This window comes from Protopterus annectens, chromosome 3.part1 (assembly GCF_019279795.1).
Source record: "Protopterus annectens isolate FY-2018-M chromosome 3.part1, PAN1.0, whole genome shotgun sequence".
NCBI lineage: Eukaryota > Metazoa > Chordata > Ceratodontiformes > Protopteridae > Protopterus > Protopterus annectens.
Window position 1 is genome coordinate 1,229,350,265 of NC_056732.1, and position 17,947 is coordinate 1,229,368,211.

At 42.1% G+C, this 17,947-nt stretch overlaps 1 protein-coding gene across 1 annotated transcript in view; it reads right to left on the bottom strand.

The window, feature by feature from the left end:
- LOC122797762 (serine/threonine-protein phosphatase 6 regulatory ankyrin repeat subunit A-like) overlaps positions 1-17,947 on the bottom strand; it is a 2,341,865-nt gene that overhangs the window by 1,393,343 nt on the left and 930,575 nt on the right. Inside the window, exon 9 of the mRNA XM_044066284.1 lies at positions 14,448-14,546. Coding sequence (XP_043922219.1) covers positions 14,448-14,546 — 99 coding nt within the window. The remainder of the gene's footprint in view (positions 1-14,447; positions 14,547-17,947) is intronic.

Here is a 17,947-nt window from a genome sequence, read left to right on the forward strand (position 1 = left end):
AAAATACTGCACTCAGTGAAGCCTTATTAATTCTAATCAATGCCACTTCAGGTCAGTCAAGGTTCATTTTACTAACAAAAAAAAAAAAACTACCTCAGTGATACAGAGATTAAATTTGTCAATAGCTTAGGTTTGACAAATTATCAAAGGGTTTGTGTTGATGTTTGTTTCTGTATAACAGTCACAGTTTTTTATGAGTTTTCTTTACATTTTGCTGTATATGGAGGTCAAATGAAAGTTTATTGTCAATGATAACTTCTAAAACTTTGATTTCCTGCCCTATTTCTATGACAGTGTTGTCAGATGCAAGGATGTTGAAATGATCAGTGACAGGGGAGGTGTTTTTGAGGTGAAAGAGTACTAGTTTAGTCTTCTTTGGATAAAGAAAGAATTGAGCATTTCTTAGCCAGGATTTGACTGCAATAAAGGACTGCTGAGTTTTTGAAAGTAGTTCTGGTAGTGATTAAGCAGTACAGATTATGGTGGAATCATCAGCATACTGAATGAGGGTTCCAGGGTGAGAGGTAGTGTGAAGCTTGTTTGTGAAAATGCTGAAGAGTAGGGGTCCAAGGATGGAGTCTTGAGGGACTCCAGTAGGGTCATGAAGAGTTCATTGGACCATTTCACTTCTTGTTTACAATCCTTGAGGTAGCTCTGAAACCATTTTACTGTGTTATGAGAGAAGCCTAAGTTAGATGGTGTGTTCAATAGTAAGGGGTGAGACACTGTGTCACAGGCCTTGGAAAGATCAAGGAATACTGAGACTGTATAGCATCCTGCATCTCTGGCCTTATTCATGGTGTCTGTAAATGATAATAGGGCTGTAGCTGTGCTTTGGCTAGATTGGAAGCCATGTTGGGTTTTGGTTAAAAGATTGTTTTGCAATAGATATTGCATTACCCACTGATGGATACCTCTCTCAAGAATTGTGGATATGGGTGGCAAGATGGATATAGGATGGAAGTTGGATGGTTCAAAAGAAGTGGCAAAGAAGTATGTAAGAGTGGTAAAGGATATGTACAAGGGCAGTGTAACAGTGGTGAGGTCTGCTGTAGGAGTGACAAATGAATTCAAGGTGGAGATGGGATTACATCAAAGATTAGCTCTGAGCCCTTTCTTATTTGCAATGCTGATGGACAGGTTGACAGATGAAATCAGACAGGAGTCCCCATGGACTATGATGCTCGCGGATGACATTGTGATTTGTAGTGAGAGTAGGGAAAAGGTTGAGGAGATCATGGAGATGTGCAGAGAGGAGAGGAATGAAGGTCAGCAGGACTAAGACAGTATATATTTGTGTGAATGAGAGGGAGAGCAGAGGAATGGTGAGGATGCAGGGAGTAGAGGTGGTGAAGGTGGATGAGTTTAAATACTTGGGATCAACAGTTCAGAGTAATGGTAAGTGTGGAAGAGAGGTGAAGAAGAGAGTGCAGGCACGGTGGAGTGGGTGGAGAAGAGTGTCAGGAGTGATTTGGGACAGATGGGTACCAGTAAAAGTGAAAAGGAAGGTCTAGACAGGAGTCAGAGCTGGAGGTAGTAGAGTTAAAAATGTTAAGATTTGCATTGGGTGTGACGAGGATGGACCAGATTAGAAATTAGTATATTAGAGGGTCAGCTCAGGTTGCATGGTTTGGAGGCAAAGACACAGAGTCGAGATTGCATTGGTCTGTCCATGTGCTGAAGAGGGATGCTGGGTATATAGGGAGAAGGATGCTAAGAATGGAGCTGCCAGGTAAGAGGAAAAGAGGAAGGCCTAAGATAAGGTTTATGGATGTGATGAGAGAGGACAAGCAGGTGGTTGATGTGACAGAGCAAGATGCAGAGGACAGGAAGAAATAGAAACAGATTATCTGCTCTAGTGACCCCTAACAGGAGCAGCCAAAGGAAAAACAAGAAGTATATAATACAGTAGGGGAAAGGGGGTGTACTCCCAACATATTTAAGGTTATTGTAGATCTCATTCCCAAAGAAAGTTAGGCTAAATTTATCCAGGGAATTACAAACAGATCTCTTTGATAACTGTAGATACAAAGATTGTGGTAGCTATCTTAGCCAGGAAATTAGAAAAGTTCATGCCAGGATCGGTGGAGTGAGGTCAGAGTGGGTTTGTTAAAGGCCACACAACACAGAAAATGTGGTAGCATTTAAGATAACATGTGGAGCAGGCACAAACAGAGGAGTGGACTCAAACAGGGCCAGTCTTCTTTGATACAAAGAGAGCCTTTGACTCAGTGGAGTGGCCCTTTTTGTTGAAAGCATTACTAGTGGTAGGTTTGGCCTCAGTTTTCAAAACTGGACAGCTGCCCTCTATAACAGCCCAAGGGCACAGCTGGTGGGAAATGGAGAATTAACCAAAGAGATTTGGATTCGTTTTGGCACTGGGCAAGGTTGCCTGCTATCCCTCTCTTTGTTTATTCTAACAATCTAGGTATTTCCTCAGTGAGTTAGACACTTTCTATCAGGCATGCAGTGTAAATGGAAGTTGTTTTGATATTTTTCAGATGATTATACGCATACCACAGATAAACAATACTTGATGATGCCAGGGGTATGGGAGATTTTTTTAAATATTTTAGAGTTAGATCAGAATTTGTATACAATTGCTCTAAAGCATTTCAGTTTATAGTAGGAAATCTAGGAAATGTTACACAAGAAGATTTAACAGGGGGACAATGAATAATATAGATCTAAAAATGGAGGAAAGTGGAAATGATTTAATACAAACCAATTATGAGAATCTTTTAGGATGGATTAAGATGCTGTTAGGGAGATGATCTAATAATGTTTTTATTCTAACTGGCAGGATAAACCTTACTCAAATGATGATTCTCCCTAGAGTGTTATACAGACTCATACATCTACCTCCCTTCATGAAAGATCATAAATGTACTGAGAAAATACAAGTATGTTGCAGTGAATTCATATGGTGAGTTAGGGACAGTAGGATAGCAAAAGGAAAGCCAAGATTATCCAGGAGGTGGTGGGGTGGGGAATGAATGCTTGATTTTTCACCTCTATTCAGTGTCAGCAATGACACCATTTGTTTTCCAAAGTAGTGTACCGGTGAATTATGAAGGAAAGGTCAGGGATGGATCAACAACAAAGCTAAAAAAAATTGAATAAATGTGTGTGTGTGTGTGTGTGTGTGTGTGTGTGTGTGTGTGTGTGTGTGTGTGTGTGTGTGTGTGTGTGTGTGTGTGTGTGTGTGTGTGTGTGTGTGTGTGTGTGTGTGTATGTGTGTGTGTGTCTGTGTGTATGTATTAAATAAATGAAGTGAAATTATGAAGCTGTCATGGGCCTGTTCCATACAGAGCTATGAAATAACCTGGGAATTACAATCCAGTATAAAACAGTACATTGGAAGGGATGTCAGAAACGAGGAATTCATTATTTAGAGAACTTGTTCTGTAATTTGAGAGAGGGTTATCTGGGATATTTCTGGAGTGGCAGCAAATTACAGACAGGTATGGCATACAGTAATGTGGATGAACAGTTGCATTTTCCAATTATCCGATGGTTAAGGAAGAAATTATCCTTTGCATGTAGTTTTTTGATGCTGGTTGATTGTATTTGGATTTTTTTTTTTGTGCACCTATTGAGTGGACCTTATGTGTGGATATTTTGGGTTTCTTATGGAAGAAAGGAGACAAGGGGTGGGAGAAAGGTGATGGAGAGTATAGGAATATGTTGGATGGGGAAGGGAACTAAATGAAACACGTAAATGTGTTGCACTTGATTCAGAGTTAAACAGAAATAAATATAAGAAGTAAATTGTGAAAATGAAACCAAGATGAGCAAAAAGCAGAAGGTTTCTAGATCTATATAGAATGACCATTTAGGAAGAATAACAAGTCTGAAAGCATTCCCAATAACTTGGGACCAACATATGAGATGGCTGCACAGATGATTTAGGACACAAGCGCAGACTGCAGGAATGGCAGGTGGGAAAAGGAGAATGTTGGAGATGTGGAGATGTAAAAAAGCAGAAGTAGGTAATCTTCATATTTTTTGGGAATGCCAAGTTAAGCAAATTTGGGGGGCTTCTATGGAAGAGTGGTGAAAGTACTAGCAAAAGGCAATTTTGCCTCTTAGGGAAGGAGGGGAGAGAATACAGATGGAAATAATCAGAGAGTACTGTTTTTAGGTGGATGGGGTGAAGCTTAATAGCAGAAGGATGGAAGGTAGTAAGATAGGAACAAATAATATAAAAGTTTACAATAGGTTGGTATATGCAAAAAAAGACAGGGCAGGAAAAGAGAGGGTAAAAAGACAGTGGCAAAGGGTGAGGCATCATTTTAATACAGAAGATTAATAATTGCGTTGGGAACACTTTAGGGCTAATCAGAAGGTATATCTATGATTGGTATATCCGGAAGGAAAAAAAAAGGCAGATGGGGAAGTAGGATTTTTTAAATTTTGAATGATCACAATAAATATGTCATGTTATTTTATATTGTATGTAGAATGTCAAATAATGTCAATATAATGATGTCTGTTGACAGGTATTGTATTGAAAAGTTTGAAATATACAACATCAATAAAAATTATTTAAAAAAAACATATTTACAGACCTGGCCATTGCCTATTTCTCAGCAACATTCTTCAGCGTTACTCCCCAAATAGACAGCTCCAGTCCGCTAGAAAACTACTTGTCCATATAACCCCATCTAATAATTTAGCTTGTAAATGAGTACTTCTCCTGTGTATGTAGGCTATGAAACTCTTACTCCTACTACTCAGACAAAATGACAGTAACAAACTTTTCCAACTCAAATAGCACTTACTGGATTCATTGACTTACACAAACACAGACTATGGTCATGCTGTCTGTACTGCAGATCCTGAACTTACTAAAGAACTCATGCTAACATAACTAGCAAGTTAAATGTGCCCCAGACTGATCCTTGTGTAGTTATCTAGATAGCAAATTGGCTCAGGGACAGAACCCATGCAGTGCGGGTGGCAGGTGTGTCCTCAAACAACATGAAGGTAACCAGTGGAACCCCTCAGGGATCTGTACTGAGGTGCTCTACTATCCGGCATATACTTCTCTGATCTCCAGATGAAAAAACAGGATGGCCAATTAACCAAGTTTGCGAATGATGGGTAAGGCAGTCCACACATCCTATCTGGACCTCGCCAAGACCTTCAACACCATCCCCCACTCTGGAATCATAGATAAACTTACTAAGCTGGGCATTAATCCCTACATCACTCGATGGGTTGCCAAATGGCTCACTGACAGAACCCACACTGTAAAAGTAGCCAACTCCAAACCCAGCTCCAGACAAGTGACAAGTGGAGTACCTCAGAGTTTAGTCCTGGGACCACTCCTGTTTGGCATCTACTTCTCTGAAGTACAGGAAAACACTAAGGGACTCTGGCTAACAAAGTTTGCAGATGACTACAAACTGGGAGCCATTAATGAATCCCCAAATGATGTGGATATTCTACAAAAGGGCCTTACAGAAACAGATGCGTGATGCCAGAGCCATGGGCTCAAGCTCAATGCCAAGAAGTGTACCCGTGAATTACCACATAAGTGGCAGTACACTAAACACTGAAAGTGTGATAAGAGACTTAGGGACACAGCTGGACAGTGGCCTCACCTTTGATAACCACATCGCCACAACAGTCAGGAAATCCTTCTATGTGGCGCACCTCATCACTAAGGGCTTTTCATCCAGAAAAAAAGGAGGTCATTGTCCCACTGTACTCATCCTTCATTAGACCCATTATAGAATACAATGTCCCATTTGGTATGTACCTCTCAAGACATCTGCAACAACTGGAAAGGCCGCAGAAATACCTCACTAAAAGAATCACAGGCCTAAAGCAGATGCCTACGAGCTGAGGTGATAGCCAGAAGGAAAGCTGTTTTCCAGGACAAATATTGCAAATCTGTTGAGGCAGCTGGCTCAAAAGGAGGCAGGGTCAGCTTTTCTAGTATGAAATTGAGATCCCAAGCAGGTATTGGTTGTTTCCTTGGGGGTTTTATATTCTATGCCCCTCTGAGGAACTGTCTCAAGAGGGGGTGAGAAAATAAAGGTGGATCAGTGTTGTATTCTGCAGAAATGGCTGAGGCGTGGATTTTGATGGAGGAGAATGAAAGTCCACTGCTTAGCAGCTCAGCTAGGTACTGTAATATTTGGGGTAAATTCAGTTTTCCAGGATTCTGGCCCTTTTTCTCATTCCAGGCACAAAACCGTTTCCATTTTGCGGAGTAAGCTTTTCTGGTAGACTGCCTTCTGGCCTCCAAAATGACATCCTGCACCTCCTTGGAGAGTAGGGTCTGTTGTGATGTTAAGGAATCTTCCATGCGGCCAGATTGAGTGTTTTCAGCTGACTGTGAAGAGTTTTGAAGCTGTGCTGAGTCAGAAGAAGAGGCATTCGAGGTAGGGTCCATGGGGGGGGATGCGTCAGGCTCCTCAGGAGTGGGTACCAGTGCTGTCTTGGCCAATCTGGAGCAATGAGAATCATCTTTGGTCTGTCCGCTCTGGTTTTTAGTAGAACTTTGGGCAGTAGAGGAAGAGGTGGAAAGGCATAAACTGTCATTGTTGTCCAACTGAAAGAGAGAGCGTCCACTCTCCAGGCCTGTGGATGGAAGGTCCTTGAGCAGAATTTTGTCAATTGGTGATTTTTGTGGGAGGCAAAGAGATCTATGTCTGGCCTTCCCCATGCTTGAATTATCTCTGTAAAAACTTGAGGATGCAACTTCCATTCGTGTGGATCTGTCATATTCCTGCTTAGGTTGTCTGCCAGCGTGTTTTCCTTGCCTGGCAAGTACTGTGTTTGAAGTTCGATTTGTAATTCCAGGGCCATATTCCAAAGTGACATGGCCAGCCTGCACAGGGGGTATGAATGTGTTCCTCCCTGTTTGTTTATGTACCACATTACTGTGGTGTTGTCTGTCCTTATCAATAGTTGACCTGGATGCAGAAGGTCTTTGAAAGCTGTAATAGCATTTGTTACTGCTAGCATTTCCTTTTGATTGATGTGAAGGTGCTTTCCTTTTTGGGACCATTTGCCCTGAATGCACCGATCTGTCATGTGCGCCCCCCAGGCATAGTCCGAGGCGTCTGTTGTGATGACTTGATTTGCTTGTGGTTTGCAGAATGGGAGACCTGTGTTTGTTTGGCATGCTTGAGCCCACCACAGAAATTCCTTTTGAAGACATGGAATTAGTGGTATTATTGTTTCTAAACTCTGGCTGTGTTGAGACCATAGGTTTTTCAGGTACCATTGAAGTTTCCTCATATGCAGCTTTGCACATGGGATTAGTAAGATGCAAGATGCCATGAATCCCAGAGCCTGCAGGATTTTCCTTGCAGTCAGCCTGGTGCAATTTGATAGTGCTCTGAAGTATTGAGTTAGTTGCCCCTGCTTCTCTGGCATGAGGTAGGCCATCTGGGTGTTTGTGTCCAAGTTGGCACCCAGGAAAATTATTTTTCGAGAGGGTATTAGTCTTGATTTCTTTTTGTTGACTGTGTATCCCAGAGAATTCAACAACTTTATTACATAAGCCAGATGTTTCAGAAGAACGTGCTTGCTGTCCACTTGGATCAGGCAGTCGTCCAAATATGGGTATATTTGTATCCCTTGAAGTCTGCAGTAGGCAATTACTGATGCCAGGCATTTCGTGAATACTCTGGGCACAGTAGATAAGCCAAAGGGCAATGCACAGAATTGATAATGGGTTGAACCTGCAAGAAATCTGAGGTATCTTCTGCAATTTTGTCTGATTGGGACATGCAGGTATGCCTCCTTGAGGTCCAATGTTACCAGCCAAGACTCCTTGCCCAGCATGGAAGAAGCTGCTGTAGTGTGAGCATCTTAAATTTTGGTACGAGTAGAAATGTGTTTAGGATGGATAGGTCCAAAATAGGTCTCCAATCTTTTCCCTTCCTTGGTACCAGAAATAGTCTGGAATAAAAACCTTGACCTTGTTCGTGCGTAGGTACCTCTTGAATAGCTTTCATGTCTATGAGATCTGTAATTTGTCTTTGTGCCTCTGCCCTTTGATTGTGTGGCAGGTTTGGCATGCCTCTCATTTTTGGAAGGGTGTGAAAATGGAATCTGTAGCCTCTGTTTATAATATCCAGGATCCATTTGTCTTTTGTGACAATATGCCAATTTTTTGAAAATAATGCCAGTTTTCCACCTAAGGGTGCTGCCATTTGAGTCTTGCTTGGCATGCAAAGGGGAAAGTCATTGGGCTTGCTTTCTGAATGTTTGCGAGTTATCCTCAGCACCTCTTTGTGTAGGAGCTTGCCATTGTCTGCCTCTAAACGATCCTTGGTATTGCCCTCTGCCTCCCAGGTGCCTGTATCTACCCCTTTGGGGTCTGTCCGTGGCCGGAAAGGACCAATTTTTGGAAGGCCAATTTCTACTGAAATGTGGGGGTTGTACCTGTAGACAATCTTTCACAGTTTGCATTGATTTAGCCTTTTCCTCCATTTTCCTTAATACCTCCTCAGCATTAGCACCAAATAATACATCCTTTTGCAGAGGGGCATCTAGTAATTTCGCTTTAACATGATCTGGCAAGGTTTGTTCCTTCAGCCAGGCATGCCTACATATGACTGATCCTGTAACAGCAGCTCTACATGAGGCCTCTAGAGCATCAAAACCACATTGTAAGTTATGTTTACCCACTTGCTCTGCACTATGCATCAAATCCTGTAACTCCTTCAAGTCTGGTTGTTCAGGTTGTGACATTTTACTTTTCAATTGTGATAACAGAAACTGTTGGTACTTTAGCATATGGAACTGACAGTTTAATGCCCTCATGGTTAAGGTAGCCGAGGTATATACCTTTTTTCCCCACCTTTCTAAGGATCTGGAATCTCTCTCGGAAGGTAAAGGATTTTTAGCAGTGGAGGCCTTAATTCCCTTGGGGCCCTGTGAGATGGTTTCTGGGTCAGCAGCATGGCTTTTGTATAAAAATTGGTGTGAGTCAGGAACCCTGTCATACCTGTCAGGCTTGACTGGGGCTGGAGGTAGAGAATCCGGGTTAAGGCAGGCCTCCGAGTACACATCATCTAGTATGTCCAAGACAGGAGGTATAGCCAGAGGCCTGTGCTGAGGTAGCAAGAGAAATTCCCTAAGCCTTTTCTTGGAATCTGAATAATCTTGGCCTTCCCAGTGGAAGTGTTCTCTTAAGGTATGCAAAGTTTCCCCAAATGAGAAATCCTCTGGGGGAGAGACAGAGGGAATGGACTCCTCTGCATCATAATCTTCAAAAGGGGAGTAAGAAAGTTCCTGATCATCAGAGTGCTCTGAAATAATGGAGCCTTGATCAGAGGAGGGGGAATCTTCCTCCACTCTGGGTCTTTTGTCCGGGGGGCGTTGAGAACCACTGATAAGAGTAATTAAATCCTTAGCCATTTTAAGCATCTGTTTTTTAGGCATGGGGCCTGGAGATGGGCACTGCGTGGATTGTCTCTTAGAGTGCATGGCTGCTTTAGACTTAGGGAAAGCCTTGATGGAAAAAGAAGAGGAAGGTCTGAAGACACCTTGAGAGGGGGTAGACCTGTCCACATTTTGAGATTCACCGCCAAGCGTGGCTTCGGTATCTGTAGTCGGGGTGTGGGCCGAGGAGCCTGCGACCTCGGGCACAGGAGACACCACCAATGAAGCATCGTCGGTAGTCAGGGGCTGCATAGGTGCCTCACTGAGAACCAGACCGCGTGTAATCAGCTTTGGCGTGGTGTCGGTAGAGGCCGCGGACTTCGTGAGTCAGTCCTTATCTTTGCGCTTTTTAGCCAAAACTGGATTTGGAGTATCCGACGACATAATATAGTTAAATGTTTTGCCAAAATAATGCTGGGCAAACTCCGCCTGACGCTTAATGGTGCGTTTGTTGAATGTAGCACAAAAGCGACAGACCGAGACGTCGTGGTCTGGGCCTAAACAAGGAATACAAAGGGAATGAAAATCCTTATGCGGTATTTGCTTCCCACAAGAAATACAATTATTAACTTTGTCTGGCATCGGTCTGAGGCAAGAAAAGTTTCCCCAATGGGGTACTTAGCTTTAAAGAAGACTTTGGTTGCAAAATGTTCGTAATTTCAGGAGCTGGCCGACCGGCTCTTGCGAACTGCTTCTGCTTCGGGCACCACGCGGCAAGAAAGACTGAAGAAAATGGCGTCGGCTGGTTCTTTTATACCCCTGGCGCTCTGACATCAGGGAAGAAGCGACGACAACCGACGCCGGACCTAGACTTTGGAATTCGGCCGACCGAGGACCCGCCTGACGGCAGGAGAACCCATCTGTTATGACTGCAGCTGTATGCACGATGAACATGTAGGTAATCTTCATATGTTTTGGGAATGCCAACAAGTTAAGCAAATTTGGGGGGCTTCTATGGAAGAGTGGTGAAAGTACTAGCAAAAGGCAATTTTGCCTCTTAGGGAAGGAGGGGAGAGAATACAGATGGAAATAATCAGAGAAAATGCAAGTACTGTTTTTAGGTGGATGGGGTGAAGCTTAATAGCAGAAGGATGGAAGGCAGAACAGATAGGAACAAATAATATAAAAGTTTACAATAGGCTGGTATATGCAAAAAAAGACAGGGCAGGAAAAGAGAGGGTAAAAAGACAGTGGCAAAGGGTGAGGCATCATTTTAATACAGGAGATTAATAATTGTGTTGGGAACACTTTAGGGCTAACCAGAAGGTATATCTATGATTGGTATATCCGGAAGGAGAAAAAAGGCAGATGGGGAAGTAGGATTTTTTGAATTTTGAATGATCACAATAAATATGTCATGTTATTTTATATTGTATGTAGAATGTCAAATGATGTCAATATAATGATGTCTGTTGATGGGTATTGTATTGCAAAGTTTGAAATATACAACATCAATAAAAATTATTTAAAAAAAAACATATTTACAGACCTGGCCATTGCCTATTTCTCAGCAACATTCTTCAGCGTTACTCCCCAAATAGACAGCTCCAGTCTGCTAGAAAACTACTTGTCCATATAACCCCATCTAATAATTTAGCTTGTAACTGAGTACTTCTCCTGTGTATGTAGGCTATGAAACTCTTACTCCTACTACTCAGACAAAATGATAGTAACAAACGTTTCCAACTCAAATAACACTTACTGGATTCATTGACTTACACAAACACAGACTATGGTTATGCTGTCTGTACTGCAGATCGTGAACTTACTAAAGAACTCATGCTAACATAACTAGCAAGTTAAATGTGCCCCAGACTGATCCTTGTGTAGTTAGGTGGATAGCAAATTGGCTCAGGGACAGAACCCATGCAGTGCGGGAGGCAGGTGTGTCCTCAAACAGCATGAAGGTAACCAGTGGAACCCCTCAGGGATCTGTACTGAGGTGCTCTACTATTCGGCATATACTTCTCTGATCTCCAGATGAAAAAACAGGATGGCCAATTAACCAAGTTTGCGAATGATGGGCAAGGCAGTCCACACAGCCTATCTGGACCTCGCCAAGACCTTCAACACCATCCCCCACTCTGGAATCATAGATAAACTTACTAAGCTGGGCATTAATCCCTACATCACTTGATGGGTTGCCAAATGGCTTACTGACAGAACCCACACTGTAAAAGTAGACAACTCCAAACCCAGCTCCAGACAAGTGACAAGTGGAGTACCTCAGGGTTTAGTCCTGGGACCACTCTCATTTGGCATCTACTTCTCTGAAGTACAGGCCAACACTAAGGGACTCTGGCTAACAAAGTTTGCAGATGACTGCAAACTGAGAGCCATTAATGAATCCCCAAATGATGTGGATATTCTGCAAAAGGGCCTTACAGAAACAGATGCTTGATGCCAGAGCCATGGGCTCAAGCTCAATGCCAAGGAGTGTATAGTTATCCCCTTTGGGAAAAAAACATGTACCTATGAATTACCACATAAGTGGCAGTACACTAAACACTGAAAGTGTGATAAGAGACTTAGGGACACAGTTGGACAGTGGTCTCACCTTCGATAACCACGTTGCCACAACAGTCAGGAAATCCTTCTATGTGGCACAACTCATCACTAAGGGCTTTTCATCCAGAAAAAAAGGAGGTCATTGTCCCACTGTACTCATCCTTCATTAGACCCATTATAGAATACAATGCCCCATTTGGTATGTACCTCTCAAGACATCTGCAACAACTGGAAAGGCCGCAGAAATACCTCACTAAAAGAATCACAGGCCTAAAGCAGATACCCTATGCTGACTGGCTAAAAAAACTCCAGCTACACTCTGTCGCATATTGTCTACTCAGAGGTGATCTCTGCTTAACATACAAGACCATGTCAAACCCAGAGCTGTTGGACATGCTACACTTAAAGAAATCCCAATCCCTCAGAGCCAAATGCTCCAGGGATCTAAACCTTGTCATCACAATGAACAAAACATGCTGGAGGGATAGGTTCCTGACCGAGAGACTCCCCAGACTCTGAAATAGACTGCCCGTACATGTCAAGCAGAGCGCCATCTTTGGCCCTCTTCAAAAGGAACCTTGAAGATTCGATGAGAGATAGGAAATTCACCCCAGGGATCACATCAGTCGCCCTGCTAGATAGGGGTCCAGAGAAGTAAATATTGTGGGAAGAAATAGCCAGGGAAGTGTTATGGCTAGGCTCCTATAGGCCCTAGGGCCGATTGTGTAGTACCAACCTATGAACCCATAAATGATTGTAAACTAGGTGTCATCCTTATTTCCCCTTCTGACATGCAGAAGCTGCAATTTGTGCCTAAACATTAACATGTGGCACACAGAAAATGGGAAAAAGCTAGATATGCTAAAATGTGCAATATTTTTGCATTTGGTAAACAATCTCAAACCCCAGCTTTACCATAGACAATGCCCCACTGCAAAAAGAAGATGTTGGGAGACACCTTGGAACATTGGTAGATAATTTCCTCACCTTTAAATATCTTGGTGCAACAGTGGTTAAAAAAAATCCTTCTATCTGGCACAGCTGATTGCAAGGGGTATTTCATCTATATCCAGTCAAGTCTTTGACCCTCTATATTCTGCACTAAACAAGTTCATCACAGAATACAATACACCCATTGAGATATGTCTTATCAGACATATCACACCACTGGGAAGCACCCAGAGGTTCCTAACAAAAACAATCACAGGCCTAAAAGCCCTGAGATAGGAGGAGAGGCTGGCAGCTCTGTCCCTGTATTCAGTGTCCTATAGACTCCTTAGGGGGGTGATCTGGGTCTTCCTATTCAGACCTGTTACATTTCCATAATTATAACAGTCGATTGAACACAATGACCAGAGATCTGAACCTAGTTCAGCAAATAAACAAATCACTCTGGTGAGACAGAGTTGTCATATAACAACTACCTTTTCTCTGGAATAAATTTCCACACCAGGTCAAGCAAGGTGACACACCATCTCCCTTTAAAAAACAAGTTGAACAATTGGATTTTCATTCACAAATTTCTCCTCAGCATGACATGGATGATCTCTCCTTGAAAAAGCGAGATAAGGTGTGAGGGGCGGGTACTAGCAAAACATAAATGGCCGCATGGCCCAGTTGCCTTGTATTTACTATTACTCTCTGCTTCTGCTCTTGTTCCTTTTTGCCCAACTTTGAATTCATACTGAATACTTCCTGCTACTTTATTCTACTGCTCCTTTTCCCTCCTCTCTCCGTGTCTACCATCTCGCTGTCTGTTTTTTTTGTTTGTTTTGTTTCTTCTAATCTTTACCAAATCCACTTACTCTAACTCCTCTAGACCTAGACTCATCTCTCCTTGCCTACTTTCATGTCCGATCTATTCGGCTACTACCTGCTAATGCCTCTCTACTACTGTCGCTATGTACGTTCTGTACTGCGTTGCAACTACTACTCCTATTCTTCTTTGATACAGTGTGCAACCGTACATGAATGTGACTGTTACTGAAACTGATCTATCATGAATCTGCTTAATATATAGAATATAGAATATATACTGTAAATCGGTAACAGAATTTCTACTTTGTTACTGTTTGGTCAGAAGCTTATCTTGTATTATTATGTTATGCTGCTAGAAAACAATTATTGAAACTTTTTTCTCTTTTGTGTACCTCATCTTTTTCATATTGGTATATGATATGGAGCTGCACTTTCTTGGCCTCCAATGAAAAGAGGTTATTTTGCTGATCTAGTTGGACTACCCCAGGAAACACATGTAAATAAATAAACAAATAAATAAAATGAGTTAGATATTTAAAACTCTCTCTCTTTTTTTCTCTCCCTCAGCTGTTGCACCCATCTCCTGGCACATAAGCATACTGTGTGTGGCTTTGCAGTGCACAGATGCACAGTAGATCATGTCAAAATACACACCCTTGGTATGTAGAGTTGTACGAATGGAAACAAAGGTGCTGGGATGTCATTAAGAAAAATACTGGGCAACAAGTGTCAATTTTTATCAATTCAGCTGACTTGAATGCCAGTCTTACCTTGTTGGGCATGTGCAGAGGTACACCTTTCTTCAGAAAAGCCAGTGCCGTTTCAGGATGGCCATACTGAGAAGCAATGTGCATTAAGGTGCTTCCGTCCTAAAATAGAGCATAAGGACATGCATAATGTACCCACACAAACACTCAAGAACTCAACACAATATATTGCACAGATTCATTACATCATTGTAATCCAGAGTCTGTTTTATGTATGAAATAAACACCTGGTTGTGCAACACATACACACACAAACACACAAATCACATAATTGTATAACAAAAATACTGCTAAAACACAAAATGTGTTCCATAAAAATAAGTGGTGTTAACTTGTAGTCCGTCATGACTAAGGAATCAGATCGTGTGTGCATTATCACTACTGGTTTCATGCAGTTTATGCATAGAGTGCTTAGTGAGTGAATGAACAAACTGTTCAGTGGGTGACAGAGTGCAGTAGATATATGACTGCCCTCTTCTTTGGAGCAGTACATGTGTTTTCAATGAACTTATCATGTGATTATATATACATTCTTATTATATTTACTTGATGTGAATACATATTGTCTTCCCTTGTGACTCAGTATTGCTCTGTTTTTTTATTTTTTTTATGTGAAGGCTTATTATTCAATGTTAGTTTGATGTGAATGCATATTATTCAGTGTTTGTCTGATTCGAATGTATGTTGTCTTGCCACAAAGGGGACCAGGACCAGCCTATCTACCCAGTCAACAGATGAGAATAAATAAACACATTTGATGCCCTGTCACAATGGGACTGTCAGTGGTTCCTAAAGTGCAACCTGAAATTTTATTCACCAGGTCCTTTTTATCAAGCCCCTGAATTTTGAAACTTGTTACCACAGTGGCTTAGGAATTGTCCACCTTAGCCTGGTTTAAGAATTCTCTTAAGTCTTCTGTTTTTTGAGCTTGCTAGTAGTGAAGACACAGTCAGCAACTCTTTCCCTGGGATTAAGAAAGAATCCCTAAGGCTCGCATAAACTGTCTACCACAGGTAGGTCAATTGACACAATCATGTAAACTATTTTTCAGAGACAGCTTTAGTCATGATGAGAAAGACCTTATTATCTGCATGTCTCTGAATACCACTTACCGCCAGTTCTAGAAGCACTTTACAGCAGTAATTGCCACTGGTGGCCTATGCATCACATTAGCATATTCAACCTGCCACATTCATTTCACATGCACGTATGTAGACATTCATACACACAGACACACACACACACACACACACACACACACACACACACACACACACACACACACACACACACACACACACACACACAGTCATTCTAGTCCATTCATAACCCTATAGACATGCACACACACTGTGCCACACAAATCCAAGTAAACATCACTAAACTTACCTGCAAACTTGGTCAGCCAGAGGCTTTTGTTTTTGGCTTTGATGTCAGAAAAGTAGATGCCAAATGAAGCAACCCCAGCACTGAGACATGGGGACTTCAATAGCAACTGACCTTTTTGTGGAGGTAGACTCACCTCTCCTGTCGTCTTGTGTCCTATCTGTGAGACCGCTGGCTATCCAGCAGTTGACATAGGGCTTTATACCAAATTTCATGAGCTTGTCTACAATATCTGAATGGGGTATTGTGTCAAATTGTTTTTCCAGGTAGACAGTATGCACCATCTTGCTCTCAGCCATTGCTCATGAGACCTTCTTGAAGAAGTCCACCAGGTTGACTAGGCATGACCTGCCTTTGACGATAACAAACTAGGTTGGCTCCAATGTCTGAAGGTTTCCTAAGTCATTATTTATTATGTCAATGATTACTCTTTCCATGACTTTACATATAAGGCTAATCTAGCTTATGGATCTGTAGTTTTCTACGTCTATTCATGGCCCTCTCTTGTGCAGAGGGATAACCGTTGCAATCCTCCATTTTCTTGATAGGAAGCATGTTTGGAGGCTGTGGTTGAACAGTAATTCTATTTGGCCCAATAGATCATGTTTCGTGCTATTAAGAGTGCATCCTGGGATTTTATCAGGTCTCATCGATGCAGTATTTATGGCCTGGAACACTGCTCTGGAGACCCGTTCCCTAGTGATTTTTGCCGTAACTATGTATGTGGTTATTTCTTGAGTGGTGTGCGGGGAAAAGCAAGGTAAAATTGGAGCTAAATTTATCAGCCATTAGAACTGCTGCATCTTCTGGCTCATTTTACAATTAATTTGGCACATTGTTGTTTATTGCCATTGAAGTTTCAGACACAGCTGAAGAATGCCTTGTGGTTAACCTTAGCCTTGGAGGCTACTTTTACCTTGAATTTGACTTTGGTAGACTTCATTTGTTTATTTAATCGATGAGGATGTCCTTTTCTTGCTGAGTGTTGCACTTCCTGTTTCTGAGCATAACTTTCTTCCTTTTGTTATACAACCTATTGGGGTTTTACCAGGGTGGGTTGTCTTTTGAGATTGTCCACTGCTTATTTTGGGTATGTACCATTGTCTCTATGTAGCTGTATACATGATTGCAAAGGGTTTTTGTTAATTTCTCAGTGTAGGCAGAGGTGATCAATGGATTTGGGGGGGGGGGGGCATGAGATTTTTCCAGAGTGTCACTTAAAAGTAGGAAGTTTAGGGTGGCTGCAGTGGTACAGTGGTTAGTGTTGCCACTTCACAGCAAGAGGTTCTCCGGTTCAATCCTCGGCTGGGGTGCCTTCTGTGCGGAGTCTGCATGTCCTCCCTGTGGTTATGTTGGTTTCCTCCGGGTGCTCTGATTTCCTCCCATATCCCAAAGACATGCTGTAGGTGGATTGGACACTCTAAATTGGCCCTAGGTGTGTGTGTGTGTGTGTGCCTTCTGTGGAAGGTTGGGTGCCGGGCTGGCAACTCGACACTGTAAAACTCCACTGCCATTCATGAGTAGACAGGTGATCTGCTGTGGCAACCCCTAACCAGGAAAAAGCTGAAAGAAGAAGTCACTTAAAAGTAAGAAGTTTGCAATGTACTAATTCTTAACACTTTCAGGGTTACCTGATGTCCCAGGTTTTATTTTTATTTCAAAGGAGACAGTTTTATGGTCTAACCTGATCAGTGAGACCATCACATTACTTGAGATGCAACGTTCCCCCATGTTGGAGAGTACTAAGTCAAGGACGTCAGTGCCCCTAGTGGATTTATGGACTAACTGGTCCAGAGCATTCACGTTGACAAAGTCCAGGAATCTTTGTTTGGGATCATTTATGATTCCTAGTTTATAGTGGGGAGTTATCCAGGACTATGATGTTGGGTTGAATGGAGAATGACTCTAGTTCATTTAACTAAGTGGCATAGCTTTTCTGGGACATGGAGAAGACCTATAACTCACAAAGATATAGTAAGGGACTTTTCTTATGATGACCTGCAGGTAGAGGAGCTCAAGTGGATCAAACTGCCTGAGGTATATTTGTTTTGATGTAAATTGAGACACCTCAACCTTTTGTCCTTTTCTTTGTTATAGCTGGTCTAAATGTGTGGAAG